This window comes from Staurois parvus, unplaced genomic scaffold (genome assembly GCF_062004578.1).
Source record: "Staurois parvus isolate SC_StPar_1 unplaced genomic scaffold, SC_StPar_1.0 ptg000440l, whole genome shotgun sequence".
Lineage (NCBI taxonomy): Eukaryota > Metazoa > Chordata > Amphibia > Anura > Ranidae > Staurois > Staurois parvus.
Window position 1 is genome coordinate 3503372 of NW_028318236.1, and position 19731 is coordinate 3523102.

Below are 19731 nucleotides of genomic sequence, written 5' to 3' on the forward strand. Positions count from 1 at the left end.
TGCCAGTAAGGGATGTACGGCTAAGCAGATATACTGACAGGAAGAATCAATGCGCTACAACAGTGTCCAGCCACTATGGCTGTCGGGACTTACAGAGGACTGTAAATGAGTGATACAGTGGGGCAGGCGGAGCGAAGTGATCAGTGTTTTTTTATTTTTTTTTTTTTTACACCATTTGCTTATAGCAAAGAATTACTTTGCTATAAGCAAGCATTTACCTGAATGACATCGATTCATTCAGGGTTTTTTTTTTTTTTTTTTATGTGCTTAGCTGTGATTTGGCCACAGCTAATCACATGACATGTGCATGTGATCGCTGTGACCATTCACAGCTAGACACTAGTATACAATGGATGGCATAAATGAAGCCATCCATTGTATACAACTGTCATGTGACCTGCTGTGATTGGTCACAGCAGGTCACATGGTACCGGCAAAGGTGGCCGATACTCAGATCTGTCATCAGCCGTGTCCGAGGTACACGGCTGGTGACAGATCACGCCGCTGCACGGCTCTGCAGGAGCGCAATCTGCGCATGTGCGGGAGGACGCCATATGGCGTCCACCCGGAACGCTGATGACATTTGCCGGCCGCCATTCGGCCATAGGGCGGGCGGCAAATGGTTAAAAAATAAATAAAAATATTTATTTATTTTTGTTATAAAGGTTTTAAACAAATTAATAAAAGCTGACTATTGTAAGCACCCCTGCCAGGATTAAATGGTTTGTCCCTACCCCTGCCACTTTTGCTAGACACAGCCTGGTCTGTTAAAGAAAGCTGAAAAATAACAGATTTACTGGCAGGATCAACAGATAATACAACTATGTTACAGGGAGACTGTTGTGTGAATGCTAGTGACAGATTTCATCATATGTCATTTTAGTATTTTGTCCATAGGTCCACTCTAGCCACTTCCCGAACACCCTATAGCAGATATAGTGCTACAGGGTGGCACGGGTGCGCAAAATCACGTGTATATATACGTGATTTTGCATTTCCGGGTGGAGGGGGGCGCACGGACCCTACCCGCTATGTCATTCGCACCCGTGGCTGTCAATCATCGGATCCTGGCCAGTGATTACTCGCCAGCGCCCGGTGATTGTCGAGCATCTCTGACGGGGAGAACTGTAGGTAAACAATACAGTTATCCTCCCTGCCAGCTCATGCACACTGATTACAGTGAAGCACACACACAAGTAAAACAGCACACAGTTAACCCTTTGATCACTCCACTTGTTGACCCCTTCCTGCCCAGTGCCCTTCGTACAGTGTGTTTTTGCTTTTTTTTTTGTTAGCACTGATCCCTTTATTGGTGTCACTGGGGATGTCAGTGACACCAAGTCAGTTCCCCCCCCCCCAGTGTCAGAATGCCTGCCGCAGTCCTGCTATAAGTCACTGATCGCTGCTATTACTAGTAAAAATAACAAAATAATTCCAGTATTTGTAAACGCTATAACTTTCACGTAAACCAATTCATTTACATGTATTGGGATTTTGTTTTAGCAAAGATGTAGCAGAATACATTTTGGCTTACATTTAGGACTAAATTTTTTGCAATTTTTTACTGGACATGTTTAATAGCTAAAAGTCCAAAATATTTTTTTTCTCTCAAAATTGTCTTTTTTAGCGCAAAAAATAAAAAATAAAAACCGCACAGCTGATCAAATACCACCAAAAGAAAGCTCAATTCGTGGGAAAAATATGCAAATTTCATTTTGGGGGCAGCGTTGCATGACCGCACAATTGTCAGTTAAAGTAGTGCAGCGCCGTAAAGCAAAAAATGTCCTGGTCAGGAAGGGGGTAAATCCTCTGGAGGGCAAGTGGTTAAGCTGGTAAGTTTGCCCATGTTGCCCAAGGGTCCATGGTACTGGGTTTGTTACATGATCGTTTTAGATGCAGATATTACATTACGGAGTTCTCCTTTAACTAGAAAGACTGTAAAACAACTGCAATAAAGTGTTCTAGTTTTGCATAGCTAGCAGTTTGGAGACAGAGAGGATTGTAAAGCCATGAAGCGTTCTTATCTGTTTCATACAGAGCGATACATACATAGCATGGACAACAACAACACGTGTCCCAGTGAAACACTGTACTGTACGTGCTCACAAACACACACAGCAGAATTCAGGATGTAATACAAATCTTCCTTTAACATCTGCTGCTTGGGGCATACATGTCCTCTGAAACCATTGTCTGTTCAGCAAGGCAGATTCTAACATTGGTCCATTTGTTCACATTGGCCCATACTTCATTTTGGGGAAATATTCGTTCTTCAAAAACTGAAGATCTGTGGTCTAAGCAGAAAAAAAATATATAAATACTTTGTAACACCAGAGCTGTGTTTGTAGATACCGCTACTATTTCTTATTAATGCTTTGTCTCAGTATGGACGATAACATAATCCAAATATGGTTTCCTAAACTTGAATTCTATTTAAAAAAATGATGAAACCTGTCGGCCAAAAACAGACTTTGCGCACCGCAAAAACGTGTGTCACGCAGCTCATGTGTTAGCACTTTGTGGTGTAACTCATTTTGAATGGTACTCCAGTGCACTAAGCCAGGGGTCTCTGAACTTTACAAAGGGCCAGTTTACTGGCCTTCAGGCTGGACTGTGGCCCGTGGGAGTAGAAGATGCCCCAATGTCGGTGAGAGTTAACAATACCCCATCACTGGTTTTAGTGGGAGGAATAGTGCCCCATTGTTCGTATTAGTCGGGGGAAGAGTGCCTTATCGTTGGTGTCAGTGGGAAAAATGGTGCCGCATCATTTATGTAAAACACAGAGGGCGCACCAGCCTAGCGCATTACCACGGTGGTACCTTTATTTGTATAAAAAAACAGATACAGTATACTCACATGCGACATAGAACGAATAGCACATTAATCAACCAGAGAATGAGGGTGACTTGGTCCCCTGGACTAGTCCCTTTGAGGGATGGATGATATCAAGGCTGACGCGTTTTGAGAGGCGGTCCCCTCTTCCTCAGAGCCAAATTTGTTTCCATTACCTTGTTACACAGGTCTTTGACAGTTCTTTTCTGCTCCCCTTGGCTTAGTATCTAGCCTGCTTAGGGCATCCACAGCGCTTACAAACTCATTGACTAATCACAGACTCTAATTGTAGTTTAAAAAGCCACATATGTGGGAAATTAACCTTTAATTGCCATTTTAACCCGTGTGTGTCACCTTGTATGTCTGTACCAAGGCTAAACATTCCAGGGGATGTAAACTTTTGATCATGGCCATTGGGTGGTGTCTGTTATTATGATTTACAGAGGAGCCAAACAACTATGTGATAATGGATAGCCTCATATGATCACTATCCTTAACCACTTCCCATCATGCCCATGTATATAAACAGCCGGATGGGAGCATTGCAGGGGCGGACTGGCCATTTGGAAACCCGGGCCCTGCCCGAGGGCCCGGGGTCAGTAGGAGGCCCCATGAGATGCCCCTGGTACCTTTTTTATAGGCTTTTTTGAGTTTGGGCAAGGACATAGGGGCCCCATGATCCTCTATTGCCCGGGGGTCCCATGAGTTGTCAGTCCGCCCCTGGGAGCGGGTGGCTGTTTTATAAATGTCCTCCCCGCCTGTGCACGCTCCCTGGGAGCTGTACAGGACCTCTGTGTGAGGTCCTGATCATGTGATCACTGATTGGCCAATCAGTGATCACATGAATAAAAGTAAGCAAGATGTCACTTCTGACATCATTGCTTACTACTAGTGAAATCTGTGAATGATCACAAAGGTCACATGGTACAAAGCTATTCACAATAGTTTTGTACCATGTGACAAGCTGTGACCAATCACAGCTCAAACAGCAGCCAGAGAGAAGGAGAAATGATTGCTTTTACAGCCTTTATGGGTACAAAAAAAAAAAGGCTTCATCACCCCCCACAAGTAGTACAGTGTTACTATGGTGACACTGTACTGCTAGGATGACAGTATGTTATAACAAAAACATAAATAATAATATAAACAAACATGTCAAAAAAAGTTTGAAAAATTATAATTTTTTGTTATAAACTAATTTGGGTTTTTATTTTTTACTAAAAGATAGATGAATACATTTTGGTCAAGATTTATGAAGAAAGATTATTTGCAAAATTTAATAAGAAAAACACTTTTGTTTTTCAAAATGTTTGGAATTTTTCATCTATATAGCAAAAAAATAAAAATTTCAGTGGTGAATAAATACCATCAAAATAAAGTTTTATGTGTCTAAAAAGAAAATGCTAAAAAATTAATATAGGTACAGTGTTGCATGACCGCGCAATTGCCATTCAAAGTGTGATAGCACTGAAAGCTGAAAAATTGGCCTGGACTGGAAGGGGGTGAAAGTGTCCGGACTTGAAGTGGTTAAATAAAAGGCCTTTTTTTTGGCATGATCAGTATTTTCAATATAAATGCCAAATTGTCACGATTTTTCCAGGGTGTGCAAACTTTTGAGCACAACTGTAGCTTTTTTAAATGCAGCAGAGGTTAGGCGCAGAGGAGCCAGTGTAAATGTGGCCTAAAAATGATTCCCTTTGCCATAGAAGACCTTCAAGGCAAACGCACTGAGCTGTGCCGCTCCTGAGCACAGAAGTGTTGATGGGCCCTATGGACGTCGGCGTTCTAGTTTCATAAGCTTCGGTTACAGGAGCATTGTTACAGCCCTAGAGCAGAAGTGAAGCAGAAGGCAGGCCTGACGGATCACTTCTGACAATTCCCGTGGTTCTTATTTATTTGGCAGTGCGGGGCCGGCTTTAAGCAGAGCTGTGGATTGAATCCCTGCCCAGAAAAGATTGTGATCTCCCGCTGTAGTCAGCATTTGTGAGATAAGGAAACGCCACTACATAATAGTCCACCATACAGGCTGAGCATTCGGGAATATCTAGAGACTTCAACAGCAGATCGTAATGTCCGGGACCCAAAATCTTCGCTCTTGTGGTTCCTCTTTAATTAACCACTTCCCTAACTTGGTTGAACTTGAAGTATGACTGAGCAGGCGGTGTAAAGGAGTACAATGAAATGGAATTTAGTACAGTTAAATGGAATTTTACAGATCTGCCTTTGAAATGTCATGAAAATATGGAGCAGCAGGTATGTTTTAATTTGAACAAATAAGGCCTCTTGCACACTGTGCCTAAAAATGCAGCATTTATAGACATTTTTATTTCTTTTTACTGATCTAAAAGCAGCCTATACTTTTCAATGTGCCTGTACACAGAGGCGTGTAAATATAAAATGCATGTATTGCTGGTCAGTATTATACACGCATATGCGTGTAATGTGTTCATTTGAAGAGGTTAAGATTCCATTCTGAGCTAGGATTTATTTTGCACAAATACACACACGAGAAATTATGGACAGGAATACTAATGTTCAAACAGCAGTACCGTGCTCAAGTATAGGTAAATGATCCAATTAAAAGCTTGCAAAAATACTCTCTAGTTTCACTTTATAGTGAGTTGTCTACAGAATAAATCTCATTTTGTATAGCACCGTTCTTCCAAAGGCAAACTGACCCAACTGGTTGGACCCAAACCTGGGACACCACAGCCCACTCAAATCAACTGTGGTAGAAGACAACTTCAAACTAATGCTAAGGTAGTTCATATTCCCCCAAAAGATAGCTAAATTTTGTATTTGGGGCCTCTATCCATTTTGGGGTGCACTGCCATAAGCATACTCGTACATATTTGAAAGGATTGCCTAAAAATTAGATGTTCCTTGGTTGGCATATACCAACTTCAATAAACCGTCTTGGGTAGAACCATTTGGAAAAACCCTAGGGAAGCCCTATTGAACCTGAAAGCTGAGGGACATAGCACCATCCAGGTCATACTTTTAACTTCTATTTTTGTTGCGGCTAAGCAGACTTTAGAAAAGGCATGTAAGTTGTCTATGCCAGCCATTATACAGGAAAATATCCCAGTACTTAGCCAATGAAAAACTATTAGCATTATTTCATGCATACATTTTACAAAGTTTGGACACCTAGATCATCCACTACGTCTTCAAATTTCAATAGGATTTGGATGGCAACTAAATAAAGTCTCCTCAGGCCCTTCCCTATCCTACTCATCCCGGTCTACCCTTGTACCCTCTTTCCCTCCTCTGCACCCTATCCTGCTGACTTTACTATCTTTTCTTATACTCTTCTCTTCTACTTTCTTGTTTTCTACAACTGGTATGACCAGTTCTCCTCTGTCAGTGCTTGACACCAATCATAAGTTTGAATCACTGCATTTTGATGACCAATTGATCAACACAACTGTTTCAGTGGGACAAGTAACATGAAATTTACTTTTTCATATTCAGCAATTTACCCAACTCTTACCCATGTTAGAATTGGTGACTGTAATTAATACATTGTAGTTCTCTATTGTATTTCCTAAAACTGATTAAAACTTATTGCAGAAGTAAAAAAACAACTGCAAGAGAAGATCAAGACCAAACGGTCAGATGGGCAATGACAGGGATCTTTGCTGTCCAGCAGAGCTATGTCGAAAGAACCTTCAGCATTCAACACAATTTTGGGGGGCAGTAAAAGGCCTGTGTCCCTTGCTGCATGCTGCAGTTCTATCCACTGACTGCATAATCATTACAGATCTTCTTTTGTGGGGATGTCTTTTCTCACACACACCCCCCTCCCCTGTTCTTTTAATTTTTTATGGTGCCTAAGCCACTTTAACTTTGTTGTATATAGAGAAATTCAATACCAAAAACAGGTCGCCATTTTTTATTCTGTGGCCTGGTTTAAAAGTAAGTACTTCTGAACATACATATTTTCTGCCATGAAGGGAAATTTCTGTGGTCCTTCTGTGATTGTTCCATTTGTTTTTTAGAAAAGGAAACCAGTCTCGCACCATATATAGAAGGTCCGCTAATGCTGATTATAGGCGAGCGCAAGACCTTCTATATGTGGTGCAAGACTTCTATAGAGCAGAGGGAACAATAATAGAATGACCACATCCATGGTAGAAAACATGGATGTTCAGAAGCACCTAAACAGCTCCTAGATTGTGCATTTTTCTTTCCTTCTACCACAGGTGTAAGGAAGAAAACAAAATTGCTCAATTTCCCCCATCAACACAGTCAATGTTATTGGGAGGATCCCTCCTGCAGTGCTATTGCATTTGGTTGGTGGTTGGCCTTCCCTGCCGGCAGAACACAATGGTATGGCGGGCAGTGATCGGGCAAAAAAACCTGACATGGCTAGTTGATGGATCAAATATTGTTCAATTCAGTAGGGACCAGGCTGGTTGTATTGAAGTCGATGTATATGGATTGACTTCAGTACAACCAGCCTGCCCATAGATGGATCAAATTTCGGCTGGTCCCTTCTGAACCAGCCGATATTAAATCCATCTATGGCCGGCTTTACTTTTAAAGTTGACCACAAAAAATGCTCAGAATAGCAGATACGGAAACATCTTCCTGTAGCGTATAGTGTCGGGACTTGCTGCTGGTGCAGTTTGTCCAATGGACCAATGTTGCATACTGTTGGAGTATGTGCTGCTGGTGCAGTTTGTCCAGTGGACAGATGTTGCAGACGGTTGGAGTATGTGCTGCTGGTGCAATTTGTCCAATGGACCGATGTTGCAGATGGTTTTAGTATGTGCTGCTGGTCCAATTTGTCCAATGGACTGATGTTGCAGATGGTTGGAGTATGTGCTGCTAGTCCAATTTGTCCAATGGACTGATGTTGCAGATGATTTTAGTATGTGCTGCTGGTCCAATTTGTCCAATGGACCGATGTTGCAGATGGTTTTAGTATGTGCTGCTGGTGCAGTTTGTCCAATGGACCGATGTTGCAGATGGTTGGAGTATGTGCTGCTGGTGCAGTTTGTCCAATGGACCGACGTTGCAGATGGTTTTAGTATGTGCTGCTGGTCCAATTTGTCCAGTGGACCGATGTTGCAGATGGTTGGAGTATGTGCTGCTGGTGCAGTTTGTCCAATGGACTGATGTTGCAGATGGTTGGAGTATGTGCTGCTGGTCCAATTTGTCCAATGGAACGATGTTGCAGATGGTTTTAGTATGTGCTGCTGGTCCAATTTATCCAGTGGACTGATGTTGCAGATGGTTTTAGTATGTGCTGCTGGTTAAGTTTGTCCAATGGACCGATGTTGCAGATGGTTGGAGTATGTGCTGCTGGTGCAGTTTGTCCAATGGACTGATGTTGCAGATGGTTGGAGTATGTGCTGCTGGTCCAATTTGTCCAATGGAACGATGTTGCAGATGGTTTTAGTATGTGCTGCTGGTCCAATTTATCCAGTGGACTGATGTTGCAGATGGTTTTAGTATGTGCTGCTGGTTAAGTTTGTCCAATGGACCGATGTTGCAGATGGTTGGAGTATTTGCTGCTGGTGCAGTTTGTCCAATGGACCGATGTTGCAGACGGTTGGAGTATGTGCTGCTGGTGCAGTTTGTCCAATGGACTGATGTTGCAGATGGTTGGAGTATGTGCTGCTTGGTTGTTGGTGGACATTAAAGAAAACCTGTTGCTTTGCTCTGGATGAACAAAGTGCAGGTTTGTGTTAGGCTACCAATGTATATTGCACATTATATCGGCACAGCTTTTTTTTTTTTACTGAGGTAAAATGTAGCCCATTATTTACAATGTGCCTTTGCACACAGGCGCATAAATAAGCGCCATGTATTCCTCAATAAATAAAAATCTGAAAATCTGCATTTTGGTCAGTAATTTTACGCTATATGCATGCAAATGCATTCTAATACACTCATACGAGCATAAATATTAAATGAATTTCCCATGCGAATATATTTTGTGCGCAAATGTGTGCAAAACAAGCGTCTTAAATTACTATAAAAAAAAAAAGCAGATGCTCAAACACCTTCCTGCCCCATGCCATTAGTACAGAGTCAGTGCTTTTTTTAGCACTGATCACTGTATTGGTGTTACTGGGGATGTCAGTGGCAGTTAGTCAGTTCCCACCCAGTGTCAGACAGCCCACCGCAGTCCCGCTATAAGTCACTGATCGCCGCCATTACTAGTATAAAAAACCCCCCCGAAAAAAACAGTATATATACCGCCATTTGTAGACGTTATAACTTTCACGTAAACCAATTAATTTACATGTATTGGGATTTTTTTTATCAAAGGCATGTAGCAGAATACATTTTGGCCTAAATTTATGATGAAATTAGATTTTTTTTTTTTTTTTACTAGACATGTTTTATAGCAAAAAGTCAAAAATATTTTTTTTCCCAAAATTTTTGGTCTTTTTTTGTTTATAGCGCAAAAAATAAAAAACAGAGGCGATCAAATACCACTGAAAGCTCTATTTGTGGGGAAAACAGGACATAAATTTCATTTGGGTGCAGCGTTGCATGACTGCGCAATTGTCAGTTAAAGTAACGCAGCGATGCAATCAGAGTCACAGTGGCGATTTGCCAGAGGCTTCAAGTCGCAAGTCATGTGTGTCAGCGGTAGCTCACAAATGCCGTATCATGGATGTACTTCAAAAATACAAGCAAGGTGTATGGGGCTTCTTTTTGGGTTGGTGGGTTCACAATAGCTTCTGGTAATCTAAAAATCCCCGGTAAGCTATAATCTAATCTACAGTACAGTGAGTGATTTAACTATTGAGTCCTATTGGGTGCATTTGCATGTCTGTTCTGGTGGAGGAATGAAAGTGTTACTAAACCCCAGACCCTGCAATCACTATATCTGGTCTTCCACAGTACACACAACATGGAAATGCAATTACTTTAGTAAATATAAACTGCTGAATACCTTTGCACATCAGCAGTATATAGCAGTCTTGTGACTTCTATCAGTGTCCAGGAGAGCACTGGTTAAAGCTTGTAGGAGAAGTTTTATTTCTGCTCTAGGAGGATGCAGAACCCCTGACCTTTGTCTGGACAACACTGATTGGCCCTGTGCTGATCACATGCCCTCTCCCAAAAAAAACCCCTCTAGCAATACACACCAAATTGAGCATGTGCAGAGTGTCTCCACACCATATGCCTTATCAGGAGATAAGAGGGGAACACTGGAAGAAGGGGAGGATCAGAGAAGTCAGGGTCAAACAGCCTTTTTACACAATGCAGAGGATTAACCCCTTAGGTTCCACAGTGAGTATAACAAGCATGCTTTACTACATATAAAGACTGATTGTACTGTTGTGGGTTTAGTAACACTTTAATGAAGAATTTGAATTTGTGTTGAAGGACTGATATATGCAATGCATGGACTGATTTTTCATCAGCATGCGATCCAATTGTTTAATATATTTTGAGGAATTTGTAGTCCTGTGTAGGATTGTCACGTATTTATATGAAAATATTTGGCAACTAATAGTGCTTTAATTAAAGTGTTACTAAACCCACAGTGCATCCAGTGCATTGACCAGGACCTGAGAGCTCTCCCCACACACAAGGAGCTTTGGACAAAATCTGTAGGCACCTTTATGGAGCTGCTGTTTTATAGGATTTCAAATATTCTACATTTAAAACAGTGGAGGTCTTTTAAAGGGGGGTCCTCGTTAGGCATCTTACCTGCTGGAATAGAAAGGGACAACCCCTGCTGATAGCCAGCTTAAAGCGGAGTTCCACCCAAAAGGAGAAGTTCTGCTTTAATGATTGGTTCCCTGTTCCCCATTAAGGATTGGCACCTTTGGGGAGCGGGTACCCAATATTGACAGATACCTGCTCCCACGTCCACTGCGATTGCCTAGGCGATTGAAAGCGGAAGTTGTCCTCCTACCCTCCCTCCCTGTAGTCTTGTGGGACACGTGACAGGTCCCATAAGACTACAGGACCATTCAGGAACCACAGCTCTACTCGCGCATGCGCAGTGGGCACCCGGCTGTGAAGCCGCAAGCTGTCACAGCCGGGTGCCCACACTGAAGATGCCGGCGCCTGGAATACAAGATAGCTGCGGCGGGGGGCACCGTGGGTTCGTGGGACAGGTCAGTGGCTGTTTTTTAAAAGTCAGCAGCTACAGTTTTTTTTGTTTTGTTTTTTGACTCCAGCTGACATCGGACTTTGGCCCGCTGTTAGCTGAATCTGGGTCACAGAAGTGCAGAATTAAGTGCATGCCTGTGACCCACAGGGGAAGTATGGCCAAAAGAGCTTTAGCCATACTGCCTCTTTAATGTTCACATCAAACATCAGAAAGGGGGAAAATGTAAGCTCAGTGATTTTGACCATGGCATGGTTGTTGGTTCAAGATGGGCTGATTTGAGTGTTTGTGTGATTGCTGATCCCCTGAGATGACTTATTTTTTTTAGAGTGAGTGGAACTCTGCTTTAATTGGGGCAAGAGTTTTTTTTTTTTTTAATCTATAATGCCACCTGGTGGTGACATCTGGTAGTGACATGTGGCTATACAAATACAGGGATTCTCTGAGTACCATTTTGTCAGGCTTTGGCGAGTTTGTGGAAGAACCATTCATTTTGTTATTCTCTTGTGGAGTCAGAATCCTACGAGAGATTTTACTTGACAGTGGAAATATGTCAAGCTTCCACTGACAATAGAAGATCATCAGGATGTTGGGCGCTAACTATTAATAATTCTGCCACATCAGCTTAGTGCGATTGGCATATTATATGAGTGGCAGACTCCCTTTTATTTTTATGTGGAGTGGTAGCGGTGGGGAAACGCTGTGCTGTAAATCAAGAAACGTATAACTTGTTTTGTCAAGTACAAGTGAAAAGCAAATGTCAGATCGCTGTATATTGTGATTGCATTGCATAGTTTGACAAACCACAGGAAGATGTCAAAGTTGTAATGTAGTCAATTGCTGTGCTAGCATTCTCTGCTTCAGACTTGCTTTGTGATGTGCTGGCTGAAAAGCTGGTTTGTCATAGGAAGCTATAATGTATATGTCAGCTCACATTTTATATATTGTATTGTCCGTTTATTCCAAAAGTCATTTTTCCCATTTTTTTCCCCATTTGCTTTTTCTTAATTTTATGATTGCATGGGCATCTCAAGAAGTATGATTGGCATAAGTGCCAAGGGACTGCTCAGTAAAGGTCAGTGAACTACATGGAGGATACCTTGTTTTTCAGGCAGTCAGACCTGACCTCTAGGCTGTCACTGGGAGAAGAGAAAACAAAAAGCACAGTCATTGTGCTGTACTACTATTCAGGAAGCACAGCCTGCAAATCTAATGAGCACATATGGCTAGTAAAGCACACACGGCACATCATGTAAAATAGCACATTGTTAACCCTTTGATCATCCCAGATGTTAACCCCAGTGTCATTAGTACAGTGTCAGTGCTTTTTATTATTATTATTATTATTATTATTATACAGGATTTATATAGCGCCAACAGTTTGCGCAGCACTTTAAAAAATGAAGGTAGACATTACAGTTACAATACTATGTGGTACAAGAGGAATCCGAGGGCCCTGCTCGTGAGAGCTTACAATCTAGGAGATTAGCACTGATCACTGTATTGGTGTCACTGGGGATGTCAGTGGTAGTTAATCAGTTCCCCCCAGTGTCAGAATGGCCGCCGCAGTCCCGCTATCAGTTGCTGATCGCCGCCATTACTAGTATAAAAAAAATAAAAATTCCAGTATATATACCGCCATTTGTAGATGCTATAACTTTCACGTAAACCAATTCATTTTACGTGTATTGGGATTTTTTTTTAGCAAAGACATGTCGCAGAATACATTTTGGCCTAAATTTATGAAGAAATTTATTTCAAAATTGTCTGTCTTTTTATTTTTCTTTTAATAACACAAAAAATAAAAACCAAAGATGTGATCAAATACCACCAAAAGAAAGCTATATTTGTGGGAAAAAAGGACATAAATTTAATTTGGGTGCAGCGTTGCATGATCATGCAATTGTCAGTTAAAATAACGCAGTGCCGTATCACAAAAAATGGCCTGGTCAGGAAGGGGGTAAATCCTCTGGATGGCAAGTGATTAAAAAGGTATGGGTTTAAAAAAAAAAAAAGTGAACATTTGTATTCACCTACATAGATGCACCAAGAACTGAGCGGTCTAAGCCCTCTGATCACTCAGTCCACTCTGCCCCTCCAGCGCTCACTGGCGTGCCAGGTAGTGCAGGGGGTGATAGCGGGTGGCTCAGGCTCTCAGCTGCTGGTCAGGCATCTTAGCTGATCCCAACATTATTGCCAGGATTCCTGTAGAGCCTGGACTGGCCCTGTGGCTCCAGCTGACATTGGACTTTGGCCGGCCGTCAGCTGAATCTGGGTCACAGGAGTGCAGAATTAAGTGCATGCCTGTGACCCACAGGGGAAGTATGGCCAGAAGAGCTTTGGCCATACTTCCTCTTTAATGTTCACATCAAACATCAGAAAAGGGGCAAATGTAAGCTCAGAGATTTTGACCATGGCATGGTTGTTGGTTCAAGATGGGCTAATTTGAGTGTTTGTGTGATTGTGATCCCCTGAGATTTTCAAGCACACCAGTCTTTAGAGTCCACTTAGAATGGTTTGAAATACAAGAATGTCCAGTAATAGGAATTTCTGCAGATGGTAATGCCTTATTATTATACAGGATTTATATAGCGCCAACAGTTTGCACAGCACTTTACAAAATTAAGGTAGACATTACTGTTACAATACAATTTGGTACAAGAGGAAACAGAGGGCCCGGCTCCTTAGAGCTTACAATCTAGGAGGAAGGGTTGAGTGATACAAAAGGTAATAGTTGTGGGGGGGATGAGCTGATGGAGGAAATAAATGGCGGTTTACTAGGTAGAAGCAGGATAGACTTCTTTAAAGAGGTTTTCAGGGATCGTCTAAAGGTGGATAGATTAGGAGACAGCCGGAGAGGTTGGGGTAGAGAGTTCCATAGGATGGGAGAAGCTCGGGAGAAGTCCTGGAGGGAACATGGGAGGAGGTTGACACAGGAACTAGAGAGCAGAAGGTCTTGGGAGGATCGAAGAGAGCGGTTTAGTTGATATTTTGAGACCAGGTTGGTGATGTAACTGGGGGCAGAGTTGTGGATGGCTTTGTAAGTTGTTAGTATTTCGAATTTTATTCGTTGAGCAAGTGGAAGCCAGTGGAGGGATTGGCAGAGAGGGGTAGCCGACACTGAACGGTTGGTAAGGTGGATGAGCCTGGCAGCAGTATTCATGATGGACTGAAGGGGGGATAGCCTTATTGATGAGAGAGGTCATTGGAGGTATGGCCAGACCTGTTGGAGCTGACAGCAAGGCTCTAGCTATTCAGATAACCAATCCTTACAACTGTTAGCAAAAAAAATCCCAAAATGCTCCTTAGGCACGTGGTCTACAGCAGCAGAAGACCGTATTGGGTTCTACTACTGTCAACCAGGAATAGAAGGCGAAGGATGCACTGGGCACAGCTTGCCAGAAAAAACCCCAAAAGGTAGCCTGGTCTGATGAATCTTGATTTCTGCAGGGGCACACAAATGGTAGGCCAGTCACCGGGTCTGAATCCAATCAAACATGTTTTGAGTGTGATAGTACTGAGTTGACATATCTGCAGAAATTGCTTGATGCAATCACATCAGTGTGGACCAGAATCTCAAAGGAATGTTTGTGGAATGTGGATTCCATGCCGTGTAGAAATGAGGCTGTTCTGAGAGCAAAGGGAGGCCCTACCCAGTATAAGTGTAGTTTTCCTAACATATCGCACGTCGAGTGTATATCTACAATGTAAACCTAGGAAAAAAACACGGATTAAACTATTTATGATGGACAGATCCTCTGTCAAGTTTTTATTTCGTTCTATGTCCCCATTGGAGGGATTTCCACTTACTGTTTGTTGAAACAGGAAGTGAGAAGAAACTTCTCCAGTGGGGCAGAAACTGGAATAAAGCATTATTGTCCTGCAAAATGGAGAAAGCTAGAGCCTCTGTCTGATAACTTTTGCTCCGAGTTTTCCTTTCCCAATGGCATCTCCTCATCTGATTTCTTGGCTTCTGGGTCAGGAAGTAGGGTAGAATCTCCCAGAGGGGTGACAAATGGCAGTTAGACTTGAAAGAAATATTTACAATAAAATTAACGTAGAAGTATTTCATGGGAACATAACCTAAAAGAATAGATGCAATGCTAACATGAGCTGCTTACCATCTCCACCTCTTGATTGCCAAAAGTGATTTTCCTACTGACAGACAGCTCAGCGTGTAACTATGCAAATACTGACTTTACTTAAAAGTCAGTAATGTTCACACTGGGAGGAAACCTAGTCTGCTTACATCATCCTCTGTCTCCTCCTGTTGCAAATTCTTAGCTATGCCCAGTCTCCAGAGTCTTTAGAGCCTGATTATAGCGACTGCTCAGACTGATATACATAGTGCATGCATGGGAACTGAACTCCACAAGTATTAACTGACAACCTGAACCCACCTTTCTGCTGTGATGCATTAAAAAAAATGGTGGAGCCCAAAGCGGTAAAAAGCTGATCTATTGGAACAAAATGGATCTTATGCCATCCAGTGAAGCAGATAGGGTGCTTATAGCTCATTCTATGTTTAAGGCTGCAGATCTCTATTTCTGTGTCAGTGATTTAAAATGGCTAAAGCTAGGTCACCTACATGATTGTTAGATATCTGACATCTTCTGATTAGCTGCATTTTCTCAAGAATGTGTAACCCAAAAGATTATGGTGAGAAAGGACTAAAGCAGTGGTCTCCAAACTGTCGCCCTTTGCCAGCCTTTATCCGGCCCTTGGGGCACTATTCCTAACACGGACACTAAAAGTGCGGCATAATTCCCCCAACTGACACCAGCAATGGGACACTATTCTGCCCATAATATCAATGATGGGGTCCTATTCCATCCACTAACATCAATGATGGGCCAGTATTCCTTCCAGTGATAGCAGTGATGGGGCACTACTCCTCCTCCTACTGACCACAGGTACTATGCAACTGAACACCACTCCTGAGACCTTGTTTTCTCTCACTGATGTTAGCCCTGATACTTTTTCTACCCCCACTGGCCACAATCCTGTCCCCCTAAAGTCTGAAGAACAGTACACTAGCCCTTTGTTTGGAAAGTTTGGAGACCCCTGGGCTAAAGGAACCATTGGTTTCTGTTCACGAATTCACCATTAGAGTTAATAGTGGATAGCTGAGTTGTTGTTTTTTTTTTTTTTTTTTTTTTAATAGATTGAAAAGTATATGTGGTCTGAGTATTGCATTGCAAATAACAACATGGAATCTTAAACCACGACACAAACTTTAATATGTCACATGTCGCTCTTGGCAAGATCAAGTTCCACACTCCACAATCGCATTTTAGGTGCTTGCTTTCACCGAAACCATCAATTGTACCAGCAACAGGAATGTCACACACCGAGGTGCAAAATAATATTTTTCCTTTAATAAAATAGCCAGCAGAAACAAGTTTTCATTCTGACATGTTTGGTGCTAGGCACAGCACTTACTCAAAGAATGATTTTTAACGTTCTCAAATGTACTACATCACCCTGTCCACTAGTCATACGGAGCTGCTGGATTTAGTGCATCGTCATCTTCATACATGGCTAAGGATGTGCTGTGTAGAGGTGTTGCCATCCTTTAGGAAGTCTATTTACCAGAAATGGGAATATGCAAGCAAATTCTGAAAGAGAAAGAAAAGTTTCAAAGGTCTGTGTTCTGATTGGATCAGTTATCATCTAAAGACGTCCAGGCTGATAACACTATAGGATGTTTGTAGAATTTCCCTCACTTACGATGGTGGAGTTCCCCATCTCCTTGTTAGGGTTGGGTGGTTTCCAGTATGACAAGGACTAAAGTTAGCGCATTTGTTGGCAGCATTCTTTTACAGACAGCATAGGACAAGGTTGTTCCAACATGGAGAATGAGACACCTTCATCTTCTGCTGAAGTAAGTGATATCCATTTGACCTTTTTCATGGAAGCTTCTGGGAATGGCAGCTTGTGGCCTTCCACTTCTTCCTATATTTTTCTCTTGAGAGAGTGAAGGGATGTCCTGAAATCTCCTGCATTGCTCCTTCTCAGCAAGCATTGAATGTTTCAATTCGTTGATTGGTTTCTTCTTTAGAACCAGTGTAATGCAGTGTCTCCCTTTCCAACCCAACCATTATACTCAAACCCCCTTTTAGATGTGACATCATGATGCCCACTCTACTAGCAATGGTCATTACTTCTGTTACCCACAACTCACCTCGTAATACCCATTGCAGATAACTTAACAGTATGCAGAAACTATAGGGGCAGTATGCCTCAGTAACTATAGGGGCATATGGTTGGGCACATCATGGGTGTGCACCATTAATCCCCATCCAGGGCTCAACTGTACTACAAATTCAAGTTTTGGGTTGGAAGGCTACTTAACTGTAACTCTAAAGCAAGATTAAGGATATTTAGAGAGTGCACAAAATAAATGATTGTAAAGTTAGCAGAAACTAAGGTTGGGGAATCAAGGCATTGGATATTTTGCAAGCTGGAGTTAAGCATTAAGGTAAGTGGTTCGCACTTATCACCCTTCTGTGCGGGGGCATTATCTATTTAAAGTTCATGGAATTTGTGTGGGATACCTCCCTTGCCCTCTAAAAATCCTGATAGGTTAATCCGTTTTCATTAAAGCTTGATGCCACTCAGCTGGTAAACCCCTTATGGTAGCTCTGTTGGTCTTGCATTGTACACGATGACATTGCGAGGGGGCTGCCGAATAGTTAGCGAAAAGTTGTGGCTTTGTGGGACCAGTTGTCCAGCAAGAAGGAAGCCTACAGGAGCAAGGGAAAAAGGTAAGTAACTCTGTTACATACCCCAGACTGAACAAGCATTAGAACTATATGAGGGTGGGGTTGGAATAAGCTACCAAAAGTGGATTTTTTTTTTCATCAGCTGAACCAACTTCAGCTTAAAGATAGCCAGTTTTGTGTGCCTGATAAAGTATGCTAACATTTATTTGCTTTTATGCCATTTTGATGTATTTGATGCGCTTAAGCGCATAAGTGCCCGTGTGTGAACTGGTAGTACTTCTGGGTCCTCTTTAGGTGCCAGTTGGAGACAATACTGTGCTTTGTCATCACTGTGAAGGACATGATTGTTGAATTATACGGCGGTGTTTGCTTTCACTGCTATTCTGAAAGACTCCCACTCCCCTCCATTATTTTCCATTATAATACTCGGCTATAATCTTCATTTCTGTGTGACTAATTAACTCGACCTTGTTTGATTTTTTTGCACAGACTGACAAGTTTGGAGTGGGCACAATAGGCCAATGTCCGCTAATCACTGGAATATAGCTTGTTTTTTTTTTTTTTCTTTTTTCTTTTTTTTTTTTTAGTTCTTTCTAAATAAGTTTTTAATCGAACTTTCTTCATGTTGGGCCTTATTTCTCAAACAAAAAAGATCTGTTCTTGGTGCCTGAGCCAGCCAATCAGATTCCTTCTTTTATTCTTGCTGTCCAGTAAGATAAGACAGGACCAGTCGGGTTTCGGTAGAGTTGGCAGTGTTCCTAGTTCAAAACCAAAGACAAGAGTTGTGATTTAATGGTTTCCTTAATTCATAACTTGAAGTGTGCCAGTGGGTATGAAGAAACAAGTTAAATAGCACTTACATTGCATAACAAAAGAGCTATTTAATAAATATATACAGTGAAGGAAATAAGTATTTGATCCCCTGCTGATTTTGAATGTGTGCCCACTCACACAGAAATGATCAGTCTAAAAATCGAATGGTAGGTGTATTGTAACACTAAGAGACAGAATAGCAACAAAAAATTCAAAAGAAATGTATGTCTAACAAAGTATGCACTGATTTGCATGTTCATGAGGGAAATAAGTATTTGATCCCCTATCATTCAGCAGGATTTCAGGCTACTAGGTGTCTTTCATACAGGTAACAAGCTGAGATTAGGAGTCTCTTAAAGGGAGTGCTGCTAATCTCATTTTGTTACCTGTATAAAAGACACCTGTCCACGGGAGCAAACAATCAGATTCCAAACTCTCCACCATGGCAAAGACCAAAGAGCTGTCCCAGGATGTCAGAGACAAGATTGTAGACCTATACAAGGCTGGATGGGGCTACCAAACTATCGCCAAGCAGCTTGGTGAGAAGGTGACAACAGTTGGTGCAATCATTCGCAAATGGAAGAAACACAAAACAACTGTCAGTCTCCCTAGGTCTGGTGCACCATGCAAGATCTCACCTCGTGGAGTATCAATGATCATGAGAACAGTGAGGAATCATCCCAGAACTACACGTGAGGATCTTGTCAATGATCTCCAGGCAGCTGGGACCACAGTCACCAAGAAAACAATTGGTAACACATTACGCCGATAAGGATTGAAATCCTGCAGTGCCCGCAAGGTCCCTCTGCTCAAGAAAGCACATGTCCAGGCCCGTCTGAAGTTTGCCACTGAACATCTGAATGATGCAGAGGAGGACTGGTGGAAAGTGTTGTGGTCAGATGAGATCAAAATTGAGCTCTTTGGCATCAACTCAACTCACCGTGTTTGGAGGAGGAAGAATGCTGCCTATGACCCCAAGAACACCATCCCAACTGTCAAACATGCTGATGGAAACATTCTGCTTTGGGGGTGTTTTCTGCTAAGGGGACAGGACAACTGCACCGCATCAAAGGGACGATGGACAGGGCACTGTATCGTCAAATCTTAGGTGAGAACTTTCTTCCCTCAGCCAGGGCATTGAAAATGGGTCGTGGATGGGTGTTCCAGCATGCCAATGACCCAAAACACACGGCCAAGGCAACAAAGGAGGGGCTCAAGAAGAAGCACATTAAGGTCCTGAAGTGCCCTAGCCAGTCTCCAGACCTTAATCAGATT

The 19731-nt window shown here is 42.2% G+C and overlaps 1 protein-coding gene across 3 annotated transcripts in view; it reads left to right on the forward strand.

Moving 5' to 3' along the window:
* The window catches only part of SESN3 (sestrin 3), a 165525-nt gene that overhangs the window by 58497 nt on the left and 87297 nt on the right, over window positions 1-19731 (forward strand). The window contains exon 1 of one of the 3 annotated variants that reach the window (XM_089687933.1): window positions 4857-5085. The exons of the other annotated variants lie outside the window; for them this stretch is intronic. Within the exon in view, the coding sequence (XP_089544059.1) occupies window positions 5014-5085 (72 nt within the window). The 5' untranslated portion in view covers window positions 4857-5013. Of the gene's footprint in view, window positions 1-4856; window positions 5086-19731 lie in introns of those variants that run through there. 3 annotated transcript variants of the gene reach the window in all.